This window comes from Pelodiscus sinensis, unplaced genomic scaffold (assembly GCF_049634645.1).
Source record: "Pelodiscus sinensis isolate JC-2024 unplaced genomic scaffold, ASM4963464v1 ctg64, whole genome shotgun sequence".
Classification (NCBI taxonomy): domain Eukaryota; kingdom Metazoa; phylum Chordata; order Testudines; family Trionychidae; genus Pelodiscus; species Pelodiscus sinensis.
Window position 1 is genome coordinate 728,811 of NW_027466015.1, and position 19,626 is coordinate 748,436.

General features: G+C 71.9%; 1 protein-coding gene across 1 annotated transcript in view; it reads right to left on the reverse strand.

Moving 5' to 3' along the window:
- PKD1L3 (polycystin 1 like 3, transient receptor potential channel interacting) overlaps window positions 1-18,589 on the reverse strand; it is a 53,075-nt gene extending 34,486 nt beyond the window's left edge. Inside the window, exons 1-9 of the mRNA XM_075918206.1 lie at window positions 17,580-18,589; window positions 16,908-17,042; window positions 13,436-13,555; window positions 7,583-7,626; window positions 6,072-7,046; window positions 5,262-5,393; window positions 4,955-5,116; window positions 736-863; window positions 540-666 (exon numbers count right to left, since the gene is read on the reverse strand). Of these exons, the coding sequence (XP_075774321.1) occupies window positions 540-666; window positions 736-863; window positions 4,955-5,116; window positions 5,262-5,393; window positions 6,072-7,046; window positions 7,583-7,626; window positions 13,436-13,555; window positions 16,908-17,042; window positions 17,580-17,865 (2,109 nt within the window). The 5' untranslated portion in view covers window positions 17,866-18,589. The remainder of the gene's footprint in view (window positions 1-539; window positions 667-735; window positions 864-4,954; window positions 5,117-5,261; window positions 5,394-6,071; window positions 7,047-7,582; window positions 7,627-13,435; window positions 13,556-16,907; window positions 17,043-17,579) is intronic.
- Between the last annotated feature and the right edge of the window lie 1,037 nt (window positions 18,590-19,626).

Consider the following 19,626-nt stretch of genomic DNA (forward strand, 5'->3'; position numbering starts at 1 on the left):
CGGACTGGCGCCCCGGGCAGAGACGGCCGCTTTGCCAGTGCACGCGGCGGGGGTGGCTGGCCCGCGATGGCAGACCCGCAGTGGAGGACGCGCCCCTGTTGCGCTGGCTGAGGCGTCGCTAGTGTAGATGTGTGGGCAGGCCGGGGTCCCGGGGGAGTGTGTCTGAGCCGTGGTGCGGGGCTGCTAGGGGCTGTCTGTCCAGGCCTGGGGGGCTCGTTTTGCAGCCCAGGCTGGCTGGAGGGGCTGAGCTGGGGGGTAGGCGTAACCAGCGGGGTGAAATCCGAGGGCAGAGCTGGCCGGTGCCCTGCGGTTGCCCACGCCCTGTGGCACGGCTGTACCGTGCAGTGAAGCGCCAGGCGCTCAGCCCCGGGCAGGGGAGGGCACCACGGCACCTCTCCGGAGCTGCCCCAGGCAGGTGGCGATGCTGGGGCTGTGAGGCCGGGAGGGGCTTTGTGCACCAAGCTGCCTGCCCTGAGCCCAGCAGGCGGGGCCCGAGGAGCCCACGGGACGGCAGCCGGCAGCGCTGTGGGCCCACTTACCCGGACCTGCAGGCGGGAGCGGTTGGCGAGCAGGGCGCCCCAGGCGGCGGTGGCTGGGAAGGCCAGCGTCAGAGGCACCGGCTGGGCCAGGCGGTAGGAGCTCTGGGGCAGGGCGGAGGCGTTGAGGCTGGGACAGGGAGGGGCAGAGTTAACAGGCTGCAGCTCCCTCACCCCAGCCAGACCCCCGGCCCCTCACCTGCTCAGCATGGTGCTGGCCACGGGAGAGGCCACGGCCACGGACCCCTCTGCTGCGCCGCTGTCCTCCCAGAGCACCGTCTGTATGGCCGGGAGCGAGGCCAGCGTGTCCTCCAGCGCCTCCGCCAGCTGCAGCAAACAGCCCACGTCACCAGGGCCCCGGACAAGGGGCAAAGGCGAGCAGCCCAGGGAGGGGCAGGAGGTGGGGGGGAGAGGCAGGAGGCGAGCGGGGAGGGGGAGAGGCAGGAGGCGGGGGGGGAGCGGCAGGAGGCGAGCGGGCCCAGGGAGGGGCAGGAGGCAGGGGGGGGAAGCAGGAGGAGAGCGGGCCCAGGGAGGGGCAGGAGGCGGGAGGGGGAGGCAGGCGGCGAGCGGGCCCAGGGAGGGGCAGGAGGCGGGGGGGGAAGCAGGAGGAGAGCGGGCCCAGGGAGGGGCAGGAGGCGGGGGGGGAAGCAGGAGGAGAGCGGGCCCAGGGAGGGGCAGGAGGCGGGGGGGGGAGGCAGGAGGCGAGCGGGCCCAGGGAGGGGCAGGAGTCGGGGGGGGAGGCAGGAGGCGAGCGGGCCCAGGGAGGGGCAGGAGTCGGGGGGGGAGGCAGGAGGCGAGCGGGCCCAGGGAGGGGCAGGAGTCGGGGTGGGAGGCAGGAGGCGAGTGGGCCCAGGGAGGGGCAGGAGTCGGGGGGGGAGGCAGGAGGCGAGCGGGCCCAGGGAGGGGCAGGAGGCGGGGGGGGGGAGGCAGGAGGCGAGCGGGCCCAGGGAGGGGCAGGAGGCGGGGGGGGGAGCGGCAGGAGGCGAGCGGGCCCAGGGAGGGGCAGGAGTCGGGGGGGGAGGCAGGAGGCGAGCGGGCCCAGGGAGGGGCAGGAGTCGGGGGGGGAGGCAGGAGGCGAGCGGGCCCAGGGAGGGGCAGGAGTCGGGGGGGGGGAGGCAGGAGGCGAGTGGGCCCAGGGAGGGGCAGGAGTCGGGGGGGGAGAGGCAGGAGGCGAGCGGGCCCAGGGAGGGGCAGGAGTCGGGGGGGGAGGCAGGAGGCGAGTGGGCCCAGGGAGGGGCAGGAGGCGCTGGGCGGGGGAGGCAGGAGGCGAGCGGGCCCAGGGAGGGGCAGGAGTCGGGGGGGGAGGCAGGAGGCGAGCGGGCCCAGGGAGGGGCAGGAGGCGCTGGGCGGGGGAGGCAGGAGGCGAGCGGGCCCAGGGAGGGGCAGGAGTCGGGGGGGGGAGGCAGGAGGCGAGCGGACCCAGGGAGGGGCAGGAGGCAGGGGGGGGAAGCAGGAGGCGAGTGGGCCCAGGGAGGAGCAGGAGTCGGGGGGGGGGAGGCAGGAGGCGAGCGGGCCCAGGGAGGGGCAGGAGTCGGGGGGGGAGGCAGGAGGCGAGCGGGCCCAGGGAGGGGCAGAAGGCGGAGGGGGGAGAGGCAGTAGGCGAGCGGGCCCAGGGAGGGGCAGGAGGCGGAGGGGGGAGAGGCAGTAGGCGAGCGGGCCCAGGGAGGGGCAGGAGGCGGAGGGGGGAGAGGCAGGAGGCGAGCGGGCCCAGGGAGGGGCAGAAGGCGGAGGGGGGAGAGGCAGGAGGCGAGCGGGCCCAGGCGGGGCAGAAGGCGCTGGGCGGGGAAGGCAGGCGGCGAGCGGGCCCAGGGAGGGGCAGGAGGCGCTGGGCGGGGGAGGCAGGAGGCGAGCGGGCCCAGGGAGGGGCAGAAGGCGGAGGGGGGAGAGGCAGGAGGCGAGCGGGCCCAGGCGGGGCAGAAGGCGGAGGGGGGAGAGGCAGGAGGCGAGCGGGCCCAGGGAGGGGCAGGAGGCGCTGGGCGGGGGAGGCAGGAGGCGAGCGGGCCCAGGCGGGGCAGAAGGCGGAGGGGGGAGAGGCAGGAGGCGAGCGGGCCCAGGGAGGGGCAGAAGGCGGAGGGGGGAGAGGCAGGAGGCGAGCGGGCCCAGGGAGGGGCAGGAGGCGGAGGGGGGAGAGGCAGGAGGCGAGCGGGCCCAGGGAGGGGCAGGAGGCGGAGGGGGGAGAGGCAGTAGGCGAGCGGGCCCAGGCGGGGCAGAAGGCGGAGGGGGGAGAGGCAGGAGGCGAGCGGGCCCAGGGAGGGGCAGGAGGCGGAGGGGGGAGAGGCAGTAGGCGAGCGGGCCCAGGCGGGGCAGAAGGCGGAGGGGGGAGAGGCAGTAGGCGAGCGGGCCCAGGCGGGGCAGAAGGCGGAGGGGGGAGAGGCAGTAGGCGAGCGGGCCCAGGCGGGGCAGAAGGCGGAGGGGGGAGAGGCAGGAGGCGAGCGGGCCCAGGGAGGGGCAGGAGGCGGAGGGGGGAGAGGCAGTAGGCGAGCGGGCCCAGGCGGGGCAGAAGGCGGAGGGGGGAGAGGCAGGAGGCGAGCGGGCCCAGGGAGGGGCAGGAGGCGGAGGGGGGAGAGGCAGGAGGCGAGCGGGCCCAGGGAGGGGCAGGAGGCGGAGGGGGGAGAGGCAGGAGGCGAGCGGGCCCAGGCGGGGCAGAAGGCGGAGGGGGGAGGCAGGAGGCGAGCGGGCCCAGGCGGGGCAGAAGGCGGAGGGGGGAGAGGCAGGAGGCGAGCAGGCCCAGGCGGGGCAGAAGGCGGAGGGGGGAGAGGCAGGAGGCGAGCGGGCCCAGGGAGGGGCAGGAGGCGGAGGGGGGAGAGGCAGGAGGCGAGCGGGCCCAGGCGGGGCAGAAGGCGGAGGGGGGAGAGGCAGGAGGCGAGCGGGCCCAGGGAGGGGCAGGAGGCGCTGGGCGGGGGAGGCAGGAGGCGAGCGGGCCCAGGGAGGGGCAGAAGGCGGAGGGGGGAGAGGCAGGAGGCGAGCGGGCCCAGGGAGGGGCAGGAGGCGGAGGGGGGAGAGGCAGGCGGCGAGCGGGCCCAGGGAGGGGCAGAAGGCGGAGGGGGGAGAGGCAGGCGGCGAGCGGGCCCAGGGAGGGGCAGGAGGCGCTGGGCGGGGGAGGCAGGAGGCGAGCGGGCCCAGGGAGGGGCAGAAGGCGGAGGGGGGAGAGGCAGGAGGCGAGCGGGCCCAGGGAGGGGCAGGAGTCGGGGGGGGAGGCAGGAGGCGAGCGGGCCCAGGCGGGGCAGAAGGTCGCTGGGCGGGGGAGGCAGGAGGCGAGCGGGCCCAGGGAGGGGCAGGAGGCGGAGGGGGGAGAGGCAGTAGGCGAGCGGGCCCAGGCGGGGCAGAAGGCGGAGGGGGGAGAGGCAGGAGGCGAGCGGGCCCAGGGAGGGGCAGGAGGCGGAGGGGGGAGAGGCAGTAGGCGAGCGGGCCCAGGCGGGGCAGAAGGTGGAGGGGGGAGAGGCAGTAGGCGAGCGGGCCCAGGCGGGGCAGAAGGCAGAGGGGGGAGAGGCAGTAGGCGAGCGGGCCCAGGCGGGGCAGAAGGCGGAGGGGGGAGAGGCAGGAGGCAAGCGGGCCCAGGGAGGGGCAGGAGGCGGAGGGGGGAGAGGCAGTAGGCGAGCGGGCCCAGGCGGGGCAGAAGGCGGAGGGGGGAGAGGCAGGAGGCGAGCGGGCCCAGGCGGGGCAGAAGGCGGAGGGGGGAGAGGCAGTAGGCGAGCGGGCCCAGGCGGGGCAGAAGGCGGAGGGGGGAGAGGCAGGAGGCGAGCGGGCCCAGGGAGGGGCAGGAGGCGGAGGGGGGAGAGGCAGGAGGCGAGCGGGCCCAGGCGGGGCAGAAGGCGGAGGGGGGAGAGGCAGGAGGCGAGCGGGCCCAGGGAGGGGCAGGAGGCGGAGGGGGGAGAGGCAGGAGGCGAGCGGGCCCAGGCGGGGCAGAAGGCGGAGGGGGGAGAGGCAGGAGGCGAGCGGGCCCAGGGAGGGGCAGGAGGCGGAGGGGGGAGAGGCAGTAGGCGAGCGGGCCCAGGCGGGGCAGAAGGCGGAGGGGGGAGAGGCAGTAGGCGAGCGGGCCCAGGCGGGGCAGAAGGCGGAGGGGGGAGAGGCAGGAGGCGAGCGGGCCCAGGGAGGGGCAGAAGGCGGAGGGGGGAGAGGCAGGAGGCGAGCGGGCCCAGGGAGGGGCAGAAGGCGGAGGGGGGAGAGGCAGGAGGCGAGCGGGCCCAGGGAGGGGCAGAAGGCGGAGGGGGGAGAGGCAGGAGGCGAGTGGGCCCAGGGAGGGGCAGAAGGCGGAGGGGGGAGAGGCAGGAGGCGAGCGGGCCCAGGCGGGGCAGCAGGTGCTGGCTGGCGCTGTGGGGTGCGGACTGCCCCCCATGCGGGGTGGGGAGCCAGGGCGCCGGGCCGGATCCGCAGGCAGCCGTGTGGCTGGGCTCAGCCCCGCCCCGTGCTGGGCCCACCTGGCGCCGGGCTGTGGGCGAGGCGGGCGAGCTGCTGGCCGCGGCTCTCAGCAGGTGGCCGAAGGCCTGGAAGAGCGAGCGGGCGGCGGAGCCCCTGGCGCCGAGGAGCGGTGCCCGCAGGAGCTGGGTGCTCAGGAACAGCAGCGCCTGGCTGGCGTCTCTCTGCGGACAGAGCGGGGCTCAGAGCCGTGCAGCCCGCGGTGTCGCCGGGCCTGGCCCGGGCAGCAGGGAGAGGGGCCAGTGACACCGCGGCGCTAGAGCCCTTCCGGCGCTCAGCCGCCCCCGCTCCCGCCTGCCCCGCGGCTACCTGGGCTGGCTCGGAGAGCAGGTGGGTGGGCTCCGTGAGGCGCTGGAGGGTGGGGCAGGCTCCCGGCAGCGCGGCCGGGTGGGGCAGGCTGCGGATGGCCTGGTTGAATCGTCTCATGACGTCCTCCGTGGCCTGCGAGGAAGTGAGCGTGATGACAGCGGGCCCGGCTCTGCCCCCGGGGACACGCAGGCCAGGGGTGGGAATTTCCCACGGGGCCAGGGGGTGCAAACAGGGATCAAATGGCCCGGGGGGGCCCTGGGCTGTGAGGGGGGCAGGGCAGAGGGGCTGGGGGGGGGGCTGTGGGCTGGGAGGGGGGCAGGGCAGAGGGGCCAAGGGGGCTCTGGGCCGGGAGGGGGGCAGGGCAGGGGGGCTGTGGGCCGGGAGGGGGGCAGGGCAGAGGAGCCAGGGGGGCTCTGGGCCGGGAGGGGGGCAGGGCAGAGGAGCCAGGGGGGCTGTGGGCCGGGAGGGGGGCAGGGCAGAGGAGCCAGGGGGGCTCTGGGCCGGGAGGGGGGCAGGGCAGAGGGGCAGGGGGGCTCTGGGCCGGGAGAGGGGCGGGGCAGAGGGGCCGGGGCAGGTTCCTGGCCAAGGCACCACAGCTGCCCCTTCAGTGCCAGCATCCCCCACACCTCAGGCCATGTCTCCCTTCCAGAGCCCCGTGCAGCTGAGGCCTGGTCGCTGGGGGCCCCCCCTTCCCAGTGCCCGATAGCGACAGGCAGCCTGCCAGGGCCCCCGCCAGGAGAGGCATAAACCCACCCCCCTGGGGCCACAGGAGCAGAGCATGCACCTCCGGAGCCCTGCTTGGCCTCTGACCTGTATGGCCCCCTCTGAGGAGGCTTCCTGGAGCAGAGGCCAAGGGGTCGCAGTAAATGAGTCCAGGCTAGGCTCCTGCAGGGCGGTGGCTGTCCCGGGGGAGAGTGGCTGCAGAGGGGACCCCAGCATAGCTTGCTGCGTGGCTTGCTGGGCGGCTGGGTCCCGTGTGGCTGGCTGGGCGGCTGGGCCCCGCGTGGCTGGCTGGGCGGCTGGGCCCCGCGTGGCTGGCTGGGCGGCAGGGTCCCGCGTGGCAGGCTGGGCGGCAGGGTCCCGTGTGGCTGGCTGGGCGGCAGGGTCCCGTGTGGCAGGCTGGGCGGCAGGGTCCCGTGTGGCTGGCTGGGCGGCAGGGTCCCGCGTGGCTGGCTGGGCGGCAGGGTCCCGTGTGGCTGGCTGGGCGGCAGGGTCCCGCGTGGCTGGCTGGGCGGCTGGGCCCCGCGTGGCTGGCTGGGCGGCAGGGTCCCGCGTGGCAGGCTGGGCGGCAGGGTCCCGTGTGGCTGGCTGGGCGGCAGGGTCCCGTGTGGCTGGCTGGGCGGCTGGGCCCCGCGTGGCTGGCTGGGCGGCAGGGTCCCGTGTGGCTGGCTGGGCGGCTGGGCCCCGCGTGGCTGGCTGGGCGGCTGGGTCCCGTGTGGCTGGCTGGGCGGCTGGGCCCCGCGTGGCTGGCTGGGCGGCAGGGTCCCGTGTGGCTGGCTGGGCGGCTGGGCCCCGCGTGGCTGGCTGGGCGGCTGGGTCCCGCGTGGCTGGCTGGGCGGCTGGGCCCCGCGTGGCAGGCTGGGTGGCTGGGCCCCGCGTGGCAGGCTGGGCGGCTGGGCCCCGCGTGGCTGGCTGGGCGTCTGGGCCCCGCGTGGCAGGCTGGGCGGCTGGGCCCCGCGTGGCAGGCTGGGCGGCTGGGCCCCGCGTGGCAGGCTGGGCGGCAGGGGCTGCTGTAACAGCTGTAGTCGGGGTTCTGTGGCACATCTGTTTCCTGCAGGAATGCGCCTGCGCGAAGGCAGAGAAGAGGTTAATGGTGACCAGCAGCGTTGTCACGGCCGCCCCACGCATAGGGAAACCGGCTCGGGCGCGTGCCCAGCTCCCAGCCCTGGCGGGCCGCACGGAGGCCAAGGCGAGTGTCTCCCTGGGCCGGGCGGGTCCGTGCGACCTGGCTGGGCAATCAGAGATCCGAGCGCTAACGAGGCCCCCCCAATTCCCGGAACATGGATCCCGTCGCCGCCCCGAGAACAGGCTAGTTTGTCCTGCCAGCCCGGCTGTGGGTGGCCTCCCGACGCTCGTTAGCACCCTCGCCGTGGCCTCCGTGCGGCTCTGGCGCGCCAGGGCGTGAGCCGGCCACACCCCTGGGCCAGCTGCCCTAAAGCTGGGGGGCGTAACAACCGGGTCTCCTCTTGCAAAGCCAATGCTGCCTCCTTCGGCCGCCATCGGCAAAGCCACCATCCCCGGCCCGCAGCAGCCCAGGGGAGCCACGCACGAGCGTGAACCCTGCGCACACCAGCCCCTCCACGGACCCCACTGCCACTCACCGGCCAGGCCACGGCGGCAGCCCTGCGCCGCACCAGCAGCCCTGCTGAGGAAAGGAGACAGGATCAGGCCAGGTTCCTCCAGCGAGCCCCCCGGCCCCACCTGAAAGCAGGCGGAGGGGCCTCATGTCCCAGGCCACGCTGTGGGGCGGGAGCACAGGCCGGGGGCTCAGCTGGGGCAGCCCAGGACTGTGTAGGGCAGAGGGAGAGGCCTGCCTAGCCCCGCTGGCTTTCAGCCCCTCTCCGCGAGCTGGGCCTGGCTGCGAGCCGGGAGGACGCTGTGACGTAGTGGGGGTACTTGCTGGGCTGTGGTGACCCCTGCTGTCTGGAGCAAGACCCAGCAGGGAAAACCTCGCTAGGCAGAGGGAATGCCAAACTTGTTGAGCCAGTGGCCAGACACCCCCCATGGAGAGGAACAAAGGAAGGTGGAATGCGGCCCTGACTGGGGGGGCAGGGCTGCAAGGGAATTTAGTTAGTTACTGTGGGAGAGCATGGAGGAGAGCCTAGGAGAAGGGACTGGAGTTTAGGGGCCCAGTCTCCCCCATCTCAAGGGGGCCTGAGGCATCCTAGCCCAGCTCTGTGGCCAGACTACATCTGTGCTGGGCTGTATCCTGGAGAGGCAATAAACCACCCTCAATTCCACTGGCTGGTGCAGTCTGTTTGTGCCATTTCGGGGTGCAGGAGACGGGGAACCCCCAACGCGCCGTCACACTGGTGTCAGGAGTGGGATCCACTGCACCCTGTGGATGAAGCTTCCAGCGGCAAGCGACAAGGCGCAGTAGAAGCAAGAGCCCTGGAGCCAGGCGTGCTGGAGACAGAGCGAAGCGGTTCCTGGGAATCGTGGGGCGCTGCAGCACTAGACTGGTGAGTCTGCACCGAGGGGCCCAGCGGGCAGATGGCCTACGCCCGACTCTTGAAGGCAGAGCTGGTGGGGCTGTGCAGAGAGAGGGGCTTGCCTGTGCAGAAAGCAACCAAGGCCCAGCTGATTGCCCAGCTGGAAGAGAATGACCAGCCACGGGGCCAGGATCTTGTCCCCAGGGGAAGCAGCCAGACCCCCCCTGAGAGTGTGTCAGGCTCAGAGAGGGGGAGGAGCGCTGGAACCCACCGGAGAGATGAGACAGCTTCCCCCAGGAGGCCTGCAAGCCGTAGCCCATCTAGGGCAGGGGCCAGCCCAGCGGAGCTGCGGCGGCTGGAGATCCAGCTGCGGATCAGGGAATTGGAAGTAGAGGACCGAGAGAGGGACCGCCAGGACCGAGAGAGGCAGCGGCAGCATGAGCTGGCCATGGCAGAGCGGAGAACCGGCGGGGCACCGGCTGCGCCAAGTGCGGATGGGCCCCAGGGTCCCAGGACTGCCCGGCGCTTGGAGAGGCTCGTGGTGGCCCAATTGAAGGACATGGGCGACATAGACGGGTTCCTCAGTGCCTTTGAGAGGGCCTGTGGACTGCAACGGGTTCCCCCAGCTGACTGGCTGCAGGAGCTCATCCCCGCACTGAGCCAGGAGGCGGCCGGAGTGCTCAGTCAGCTGGAGGACCTACAGCCAGGGGATTACAACCGAGTCAAGGAGGCCCTGCTGCACAAGTTCGGGCTGACCCCCGAGATGTACAGGAAGAAGTTCCGGGGGGTACAGAAAGGGCCACGGGAGACCTATGTGGACCTGGCCTCCCGCCTGGCGCAATACTGCCGCAAGTGGGTGTCTGGAGTCGGAGCCCAGACCGCAGAGGAGCTGCTCAAGCTGGTCATGATGGAGCAGTTCTATGAAGCGTGCCCACCCAAACTGAGGCTGTGGCTCAAGGACCGGAGACCAGAGAACCCCCAGGAGGCCGGGAGACTGGCGGATGAGTTCGCGGAGAGCCGGTCCGGGTGTGAACGGGAGTCCCGGAGAGAAAGGGAACCGCGCAGAGACCGGATCTCGGCTGAACGACGGAGGGAGTCAACTACGGGGCGAGACCAAGGAACAGGTCGTCTGCGCCCCAGAGAACCAGCCAGGGCCTGGACAGAGACAGCCCAAAGCCTAACTTGCCAGCGCTGTGGGCAAAAAGGCCACAAGAGGGCTCAGTGCACCAGGTCCCGGGACCGGGGACTTTCCAGGGTTAACTGGCTGGGGCGGGAGGAAGGGCAGGCTGCCCCAGAGGCAGGGGCTGGCCGGCAAACCTCAGCTCAGAGAGAGGGGAAGGATGCTCAGTGCACCTCCCCTGGGAGGTCTGATTCTCAGGAGGCGGATTTCTCCGTGTACCGGGTGGGGGCAGGACGGCCCCTGCGGAGCGAGTGCCTCATACCCCTGGAGGTGGATGGTAGGAAGGTGACGGGCTTCTGGGACACGGGGGCGGAGGTGACTCTGGCCCGATCCGAAATAGTGGCCCCGGAGCGGATACTACCCCACGCGCAGCTGACCCTGAAGGGCATAGACGGGTCCCCGTTTAAGGTGCCTGTAGCCAGGGTGCATCTGAAATGGGGGGCCAAGGAGGGCCTCAAGGAAGTGGGGGTGCACCCGCACTTGCCCACCGAGGTGCTGATGGGGAACGACCTAGAGGAGTGGCCCCATGAATCCCAGCGGGCTCTAGTCACTACCCGGAGCCAGAGCCAGCGGGGGGCTGACAACGTGGGTCCAGGGAAGGACTCCGGGCAGCGTCCTCAGGGTCCCATCCCAGTGGACACGGGGTCCAGCCAGGCTGGGACTCCGGACCTAGGCAGAGGTGGGGGACAGGTCCCGATCCCTGCCTCAGCAGCTGAATTCCAGGCTGAGGTGCAGGCAGACCCCTCCTTGCAGAGGCTGAGGGACCAGGCTGGCCTCCGTGCAGCTCAGCCCCGGGGGAGAGGTGGCCAGGAGAGATTCCTGCGGGAGCGTGGGCTCCTGTTCCGTGAGTGGCTCCCCCCCAGGAAGGCGAGGGCATGGGGTGTCCAGCGGCAGCTGGTCGTCCCCCGAAAGTATCGCCTCAAGCTGCTGTATTTGGCCCACGATGTCCCCGTTGGGGGCCACCGGGGGATCCGGAGCACCCGGCTGAGGCTGCTCCAGCACTTCTATTGGCCGGGAATCTTTACAGCCGTGCAGCGGTACTGCCGGTCCTGTGACTCCTGCCAGAGGGGCGGGAAGGCCCAAGACAGGAGGAAAGCGGCTTGGGGGTCTCTACCCCAGATAGACCCTCTGGGCTTGCTGAGAGAGTTATGGGAGGGGAAGTCCTCCCTGGATGGAGCATCGGGGGTGGAAGCCGCCCTGGCTGCCCAGAGAAGGCTCGCTGGGCTCATGGCCCCGGCCCGAGAGACCCTGGCCAGAGATCAAGGCCAGCGGAAGGGTGGGTGTGACCCCCGAGGACAGGCCTGCGCCAGTCGCCCTGGAGCGGGGCGGCGAGTGGACAGAGGGAAGCCAGCTCATGTGGGGCCTTGCCACGGCCGGCCTGAGTCAAGGGGAGCACCCATGTCCCCAGGGCGGGTTCCCACGCAGAGGACCCGAACTTCCCCAGGTCACGAGCAGAGTGACCCTGCTCAGTTCGCTCTCGGAGGGGGGAGAACTGTGACGTAGTGGGGGTACTTGCTGGGCTGTGGTGACCCCTGCTGTCTGGAGCAAGACCCAGCAGGGAAAACCTCGCTAGGCAGAGGTAAGGCCAAACTGGTTGAACCAGTGGCCAGACACCCCCCATGGAGAGGAACAAAGGAAGGTGGATGCTGCCCTGGCTGGGGGGGCAGGGCTAGAAGGGAATTGAGTTAGACGGTGGGAGAGCATGGAGGAGAGCCTAGGAGAAGGGGCTGGAGTTTAGGGGCCCAGTCTCCCCCATCTCAAGGGGGCCTGAGGCATCCTAGCCCAGCTCTGTGGCCAGACTACATCTGTGCTGGGCTGTATCCTGGAGAGGCAATAAACTTCCTCTATTCCACCGGCTGGTGCAGTCTGTTTGTGCCATTTCGGGATGCAGGAGACGGGGAACCCCCAACGCGCCGTCACAGACACTCAGTGGCAAGGGCCCTGGGGGGCTCTGAACAGGGTGGGTGTGCTCCCCTGCCAGGCCTGCCACAAGAGGGACAAGGTCTCCTGCTGGGCGCTGGCCAGGCCCGGTGCACATGGCGCTGTCGGGTCGCCAGGTGTCCGGTATTTGAGCTTTCTGTTCGGAGGAACCAATGGAGCCTGTAGCAATGGCCGGTGTGCTCCAAGGCGGACGCAGTGTCGACGGTGGTGCGATGGCAGGCGTGGCCGGGATTCGTGTGGAAACCATCGGGCAACCCTCACCCGCGGCCGGCCCGGTGGCCCTGTCGGTCTCTCACCCGCGGCCGGCCCGGTGGCCCTGTCGGTCTCTCACCCGCGGCCGGCCCGGTGGCCCTGTCGGTCCCTCACCCGCGGCCGGCCCGGTGGCCATGTCGGTCCCTCACCCGCGGCCGGCCCGGTGGCCCTGTCGGTCCCTCACCCGCGGCCGGACCGGTGGCCCTGTCGGTCTCTCACCCGCGGCCGGCCCGGTGGCCTTGTCGGTCCCTCACCCGCGGCCGGCCCGGTGGCCCTGTCGGTCTCTCACCCGCGGCCGGCCCGGTGGCCCTGTCGGTCCCTCATCCGCGGCCGGCCCGGTGGCCCTGTCGGTCCCTCACCCACGGCCGGCCCGGTGGCCCTGTCGGTCCCTTACCCGCGTCCGGCCCGGTGGCCCTGTCGGTCCCTTACCCGTGGCCGGCCCGGTGGCCCTGTCGGTCCCTCACCCGCGGCCGGCCCGGTGGCCCTGTCGGTCCCTCACCCGTGGCCGGCCCGGTGGCCCTGTCGGTCCCTCACCCGCGGCCGGCCCGGTGGCCGTGTCGGTCCCTTACCCGCGGCCGGCCCGGTGGCCGTGTCGGTTTCTTACCCGCGGCCGGTCCGGTGGCCGTGTCGGTCCCTCACCCGCGTCCGGCCCGGTGGCCTGTCGGTCCCTCACCCGCGGCCGGCCCGGTGGCCCTGTCGGTCCCTCACCCGCGGCCGGCCCGGTGGCCCTGTCGGTCTCTCACCCGCGGCCGGCCAGGTGGCCCTGTCGGTCCCTCACCCGCGGCCGGCCCGGTGGCCTGTCGGTCCCTTACCCGCGGCCGGCCCAGTGGCCCTGTCGGTCCCTCACCCGCGGCCGGCCCGGTGGCCCTGTCGGTCTCTCACCCGCGGCCGGCCCGGTGGCCCTGTCGGTCCCTCATCCGCGGCCGGCCCGGTGGCCCTGTCGGTCCCTCACCCGCGGCCGGCCCGGTGGCCCTGTCGGTCCCTTACCCGCGTCCGGCCCGGTGGCCCTGTCGGTCCCTTACCCGTGGCCGGCCCGGTGGCCCTGTCGGTCCCTCACCCGCGGCCGGCCCGGTGGCCCTGTCGGTCCCTCACCCGTGGCCGGCCCGGTGGCCGTGTCGGTCCCTTACCCGCGGCCGGCCCGGTGGCCGTGTCGGTCCCTTACCCGCGGCCGGCCCGGTGGCCCTGTCGGTCCCTTACCCGTGGCCGGCCCGGTGGCCCTGTCGGTCCCTTACCCGCAGCCGGCCCGGTGGCCGTGTCGGTTTCTTACCCGCGGCCGGTCCGGTGGCCGTGTCGGTCCCTCACCCGCGTCCGGCCCGGTGGCCTGTCGGTCCCTCACCTGCGGCCGGCCCGGTGGCCCTGTCGGTCCCTCACCCGCGGCCGGCCCAGTGGCCCTGTCGGTCCCTTACCCGCGGCCGGCCCGGTGGCCCTGTCGGTCCCTTACCCGCGGCCGGCCCGGTGGCCCTGTCGGTCCCTCACCCATGGCCGGCCCGGTGGCCTGTCGGTCCTTTACCCGCGGCCGGCCCGGTGGCCTGTCGGTTCCTCACCCGCGGTCGGCCTGGTGGCCGTGTCGGTCCCTTACCCGCGGCCGGCCCGGTGGCCCTGTCGGTCCCTTACCCGTGGCCGGCCCGGTGGCCGTGTCGGTCCCTTACCCGCGGCCGGCCCGGTGGCCCTGTCGGTCCCTGCAAGTGGCCGGTTGTTCCCCTGTGAGGTTTCTCTCTTGCTCTCCCCTGCTTGGTGAGCAGCGCCCGAGGGTCTCTCCAGGGCGGGATCTGTGGGAAGTGCAGCACAGAGGCGAGCGTTGGATGTGGCTGCACTGCCCCGGCCCTGCTCTCTGTTTGGGGCTCCGAGCCTGAGATCCCTTTCAGTGACTGGCCCTGGGACCTCTTCAGGAGCCGACTGTCACGTTAGTGGATTTTTAGGGGAGCAGCCAGGTCACTGCTGCCCCCGGGGGGGTTGCCCCCAAAGTGTATACAAAGGGGGCCATGTGAGGTGTCACATGAAAGCTCCTGTTCTACTGGTTCTGCGTGTGCTATTCATGTGCTTGTGTGATGTCTGTGTGTGGAGTTACAAACATGGACGCTGTGTTGATGCTGGAAAATTCTCAGGCTGAGGCAGAGCGCTGGCAAGGAACGCTCAGCCAGTGGCTATGCTAATGAGTGAGGCTCCATGGACAATAGAGCTAAGTGCCAGAGACCCACCTGAGGCATGTCTGGAGACCTGCGAGCCAGCCAGGATAACGGTTGCTGACTTGGGACACAGGGCTAGGTCAATGGACCATGTGACCTGCAGTGACCTGCTCTGGCCAGGAAGATGCCAGGACTCAGGAGAGGTCTATAAGCGCCATGTGCACCCTCCATCTTGTCTTGAGTTTTGTTTCTGATCCCAGATGCAGCCTTGCAGGAACCACGAGCCGGGAAGAACCGTGGACCCGTGTTGACATAGGATGTAACCAGAGACTTGTAAGCCAGGAGCTAGAACGTCCCTGCTACGAGCCTGTGTCGAGAACTGGGAGAGTCGATGCAGGTGACGGATTCTCCTCAACCTCACTCTCAGGCTTTTCTTTCTTCGTAATAAAGCTCTAGGTGGTAGATGCTGAAGGACTGGCCCAGCGTGGTGTGTGGGTGGGATCCAGAGTGTAAATTGACTGGGACTGGTGGCTGGTTTCTTGGCATGGGGGTGGGTGAGATGGGTCCGAGAACCCCTCCCCTGTGTTAGGCCTGGGGCTGAGTGGGGCACAGGGAGAGCTGGGTGTCCGAGGGGTTTTGCTCGTGAGGTTCCTGCTGGCCGGATCGGCAGCTGCAGCGCTCGGTGTGACCGGTGTGTGGCCTGTTTGGAAGGTCTCCAGGCTGGGGCTGTAAGCGGCCCTGGTTTGAGCAATTCGCCCGGAGGGGACGCCCTCAGCCGTGCCCAGACCTGGCCCGGCCTGTCACCCCGACAGTCAATAAACACGAAACCCACCTGCCCCCATGCAGGGCCGGCCTTACCATGAGGACAGCTGAGGCGGCCGCCTCAGGTGCCGGACTGTGGGGGGGGGGCACCACTAGGCCGGAGAAGTGTAGAGTCTTGTGTCTGCTGCTGCTGCAGCGAGGGGCAAGGAGGCGTCATTTGAGCTCCCCGCCTCAGGTGCCAAAATGTTGTGGGCCGGCCCTGCCCCCACGCACGGCCTCCAGGCACCATGGCAAAGGGCCTGAAGGGACCCTGGGGCAGACCAGGCGTGCCCGGCCTGCTCCTAGTGCCTCCCCAGGGAGCAGGGGCCTCCCAGGGCCGGGGTCTGGCGGCTCCATCTACCCCGTCTCTTTGCTCCAAGAGCGGCTGGAGAGGGGCTGGGGCGGGGGCTGGGGAGGGAGCAGGTGTGGGAACCCTCGGCCCTCCGGTGAGAGGCCAGTGATGCCCAGGAGTGTCCTGGCCTGGACTCTGGCCACAGAGAGCAAGTCTCTAGCGACCGGGATCAATCTGTGGGACTCTCCCTTCCACACGCAGGCTCTGGCTCCCTTACCCAGCTCCTCTGTACTGCGCCGGATCCAGCCGCTCCGCCCCCATCAGACTCACGGGGGTGAGCCAAGAGCCCCACCCATGCACAGCTCCCCACCCTTGCGTAACGCCCGGGGCGTCCGGCTCAGCCCCGCTCCCGTAATGCCCGGGGCGTCCGGCTCAGCCCCGCTCCTGTAACGCCCGGGGCGCCCGGCTCGGCCCCGCTTCCATAACGCCCAGCTCAGCCCCGCTCCCGTAACGCCCGGGGCTCCCGGCTTGGCCCCGCTCCCCTAACGCCCGGGGCGCCCGGCTCGGCCCCGCTCCCCTAACGCCCGGGGCGCCCGGCTCGGCCCCGCTCCCCTAACGCCCGGGGCGCCCGGCTCGGCCCCGCTCCCCTAACGCCCGGGGCGCCCGGCTCGGCCCCGCTCCCGTAACGCCCGGGGCGCCCGGCTCGGCCCCGCTCCCCTAACGCCCGGGGCGCCCGGCTCGGCCCCGCTCCCGTAACGCCCGGGGCGCCCGGCTCGGCCCCGCTCCCCTAACGCCCGGGGCGCCCGGCTCGGCCCCGCTCCCCTAACGCCCGGGGCGCCCGGCTCGGCCCCGCTCCCGTAACGCCCGGGGCGCCCGGCTCGGCCCCGCTCCCCTAACGCCCGGGGCGCCCGGCTCGGCCCCGCTCCCGTAACGCCCGGGGCGCCCGGCTCGGCCCTGCTCCCGTAACGCCCGGGGCGCCCGGCTCGGCCCCGCTCCCCTAACGCCCGGGGTGCCCGGCTCGGCCCCGCTCCCGTAACGCCCGGGGCGCCCGGCTCGGCCCCGCTTCCATAACGCCCAGCTCAGCCCCGCTCCCGTAACGCCCGGGGCGCCCGGCTCGGCCCCGCTCCCGTAACGCCTGGGGCGCCCGGCTCGGCCCCGCTCCCCTAACGCCCGGGGCGCCCGGCTCGGCCCCGCTCCCGTAACGCCCGGGGCGCCCGGCTCGGCCCCGCTCCCGTAACGCCCGGGGTGCCCGGCTTGGCCCCGCTCCCCTAACGCCCGGGGCGCCCGGCTCGGCCCCGCTCCCGTAACGCCCGGGGCGCCCGGCTCGGCCCCGCTCCCCTAACGCCCGGGGCGCCCGGCTCGGCCCCGCTCCCGTAACGCCCGGGGCGCCCGGCTCGGCCCTGCTCCCGTAACGCCCGGGGCGCCCGGCTCGGCCCCGCTCCCGTAACGCCCGGGGCGCCTGGCTCGGCCCCGCTCCCCTAACGCCCGGGGTGCCCGGCTCGGCCCCGCTCCCGTAACGCCCGGGGCGCCCGGCTCGGCCCCGCTTCCATAACGCCCAGCTCAGCCCCGCTCCCGTAACGCCCGGGGCGCCCGGCTCGGCCCCGCTCCCGTAACGCCCGGGGCGCCCGGCTCGGCCCCGCTCCCCTAACGCCCGGGGCGCCCGGCTCGGCCCCGCTCCCGTAACGCCCGGGGCGCCCGGCTCGGCCCCGCTCCCGTAACGCCCGGGGTGCCCGGCTTGGCCCCGCTCCCCTAACGCCCGGGGCGCCCGGCTCGGCCCCGCTCCCGTAACGCCCGGGGTGCCCGGCTCGACCCCGCTCCCGTAACGCCCGGGGCGCCCGGCTTGGCCCCGCTCCCGTAACGCCCGGGGCGCCCGGCTCGGCCCCGCTCCCGGGCAGCGCTCACCGAACTGGCAGATGAAGTACAGCTCCCGCACACAGGTGCCTCTCCGGGACCAGACGGAGCCCGCGTCCCTGATGATGGACGTGCACCTGGCAGGGGCGCGAGTCACGGCTGCTCCCGCCGGCAGGACCGAGTCGCCTGCGGGGGAGACGTGGGGCAGTGACCCTGCTGCCGGCTGGGCAGGCTCTTTGGGGGATTCTCACTGGTGCAGGCAGCCATGCGCGTGCGGCGTCGCCCAGCCCTGGGCATGAGGCCTGGCTGCAGAGCTCGGCCTGCGTGTGGCACTGGGCAGGGCCTGGCATCTCCCCAGTGCGCAGACCGGGCCCTGCTCCCCGCGGCAGCCAGGCAGGTGCCCCCGGGCTTGCCGGGCAGAGCAGAGGCCACGGCTGCGTCACCTGCGGCCCCCGGCCGATCTCGGCTCGGCGGGCACTGCCATGTGGGCGGCGCTTTGACGCTCTTCCTCAGGCAGGAGCTTTGGCGCCAGAGGCCCGGGCCCCGGCTTGGCTGGTGCTGGTGTGGGGGCCCGAGACTGCCGCCCTGCCGTGGGCTGCTGGAGCGTCCCCGCGACGGCCCAGGGCTGCCCTGAGCCCTGGACGTGCCTTAGCACTGCCGGCCAGAGAGGCCGAGCCCCCCAGGCCCTTGTCCCCGCACGTGTCCCAGCCCCCTCGCCCTCACCTGGGCTCTTGGCATGTGGCTGCTCTCCCGGGCCGATCCACCACTCCTCCCCTTCCGCCAGGCGGCTGCTGAGGAGACCCTGCGTCTCCGGGCCCCAGGGCTGCGCCAGGCCCCCGCCACTGGCCCGGCACCAGGCCTGGGCGCCCCAGAAGCTGTTTGGGAGCCTGACAAACTCGTAGCAGGCAGCTCCCGCGTGCTGCTGGGGCCAGGGGCACCCGGGCCCAGGCCCGGCTTGGGCAGCACTTGCCAAACACAGCCAAAGCCACATCGCTGCTGGCAGGCACATGGCACCGGCGGCTGTGGCTGCCCGCCCCGTGCTGCCCTGCGCTTTATACCGGCCGGCCGCTCTCCTCCAGGCCTGAGCCAGCCCGCCCAGCTCGGGCCCCGACGGCTGAGCAAACAGGCCAGCGCGTCCCACCTGCCTGCCCGGCAGCCAGGGCGCTGCGCTGTTTGCAGAGGGCGAGGCGGTTGCTGGCCCAGCACAAAGGCCGGTGGAGGACACGGTGTTCCAGGCAGGGCGCGGGGAGCTGCACACCTGCCGGGGCTGGGCTGGCAGCCTGCCCTGGGGCGGGAACCCCGGGGGGGCTGTGTTTCCGTGGTGTCATGGGAGAGGCACGCATGGCCGGCTGCTGCCTGCATGGCACAGGCCACGGGCTGCGTCCCCAGGCCCCAGGGTGCCAGCACTGACCCCTGCCGCTGAGCCGAAAGCGTCTCGTTCAGGCGCAGCCGCCAGGCCTGCCAGGGTTTGAACCGGACAGTCCGGAGTTTGAGCTTTGTGTTCGGGAAACACACTGGGCAGGTAGGAAGGAGCAAACAGCTGCTGGGCATGTCCCACGGCCGGCGCGAGGGCCATCGGGGCACAGGGGCAAGAGTGTCCGGGGCCCTTGTTGGAACGTCTGGCAACCCCAGCAACTGGTGGGCAAGGGGCGATCGGACGCCAGACTGCCCCATGGGACTCTGCCCCGGGTGCTTCCGTCTGGTGCCACCGGGGGAAGGAACAACTGGCAGCATGTAACTTCTAGAAGGGGAAAAAGGCCACCATGAGAATCCCCCGATGCTATAGAGGTAAGCAATCACTTTCAGCTCTCTCCACAGGCTCTGTAGTGCTGAAAGCTCTGGAAGGGACCTCACAAGGAAGAAACCAGAAGGGAACACCGTCTACTGGAAGGCATGGGATGCGTAGTCCTACGGATGGGGGTTCCACGGCCACCCCCACAAAAGGAAACGACGGGTGGTGGTGGTCGGGGACTCCCTCCTAAGAGGGACTGAGCCATCCCTCTGCCGTCCGGACCTGGAATCTTGAGAGGCGTGCTGCTTACCGGGAGCTTGCATTCAGGATGTGACTGAGGGTATGTCTACACTACAGCACTAATTCGAACTAACTTAGTTAATTCAAACTAAGCTAATTCAAATTAGCGCATCTAGACTTAAAAACTAGTTCGAATTAGCGTTTTGCTAATTCAAACTAGCATGTCCACACTGAGTGGACTCTGAACCGGGGTTAAGGCTGGCCGGAAGCAGTGCCGGCAGGGCGTCAGAGGAGGACTTAGAGTGTGGAGCTGCTGTCTCAGGCTAGCCGAGGGCTGCGCTTAAAGGGACCCGACTCCCACCCCGGACAGACCGTTCTCAGGGGTTCCCCGCTTGCAAAGCAGTCCTGGCTTGGAGTGCCCTGAGTGCCCACACTCGGCACATCACAGCACTCGGCCATCAGCCCGGCTGCACTTGCCACAGGCTGCCATCCAGGGGGGTCAATCGGGGGGCTGCAGGAGAGTTTCCACCCCGAGGAGCCTGCAGAGCCACCCCAGTCCTCCCCATCGGGGGCTCGTGCCCCATTCCTCCCTCACCTCCTTCCACTTACCCTCCCTAGCCCCCCTTCCTGATGTACAAAATAAAGGACACGTGTGTTCAAAAATAGAAACTCTCTTTATTGAACAAAACTGTGGGGGGGTTAACCTCTGGGGAGACGGGAAAAAGGAGGTAGGAGCGTATCAGCCGGTGGGGAGTGGGACTCACCCGGCCAGTGCAGATCCCAGGGCGCTCCCACCCC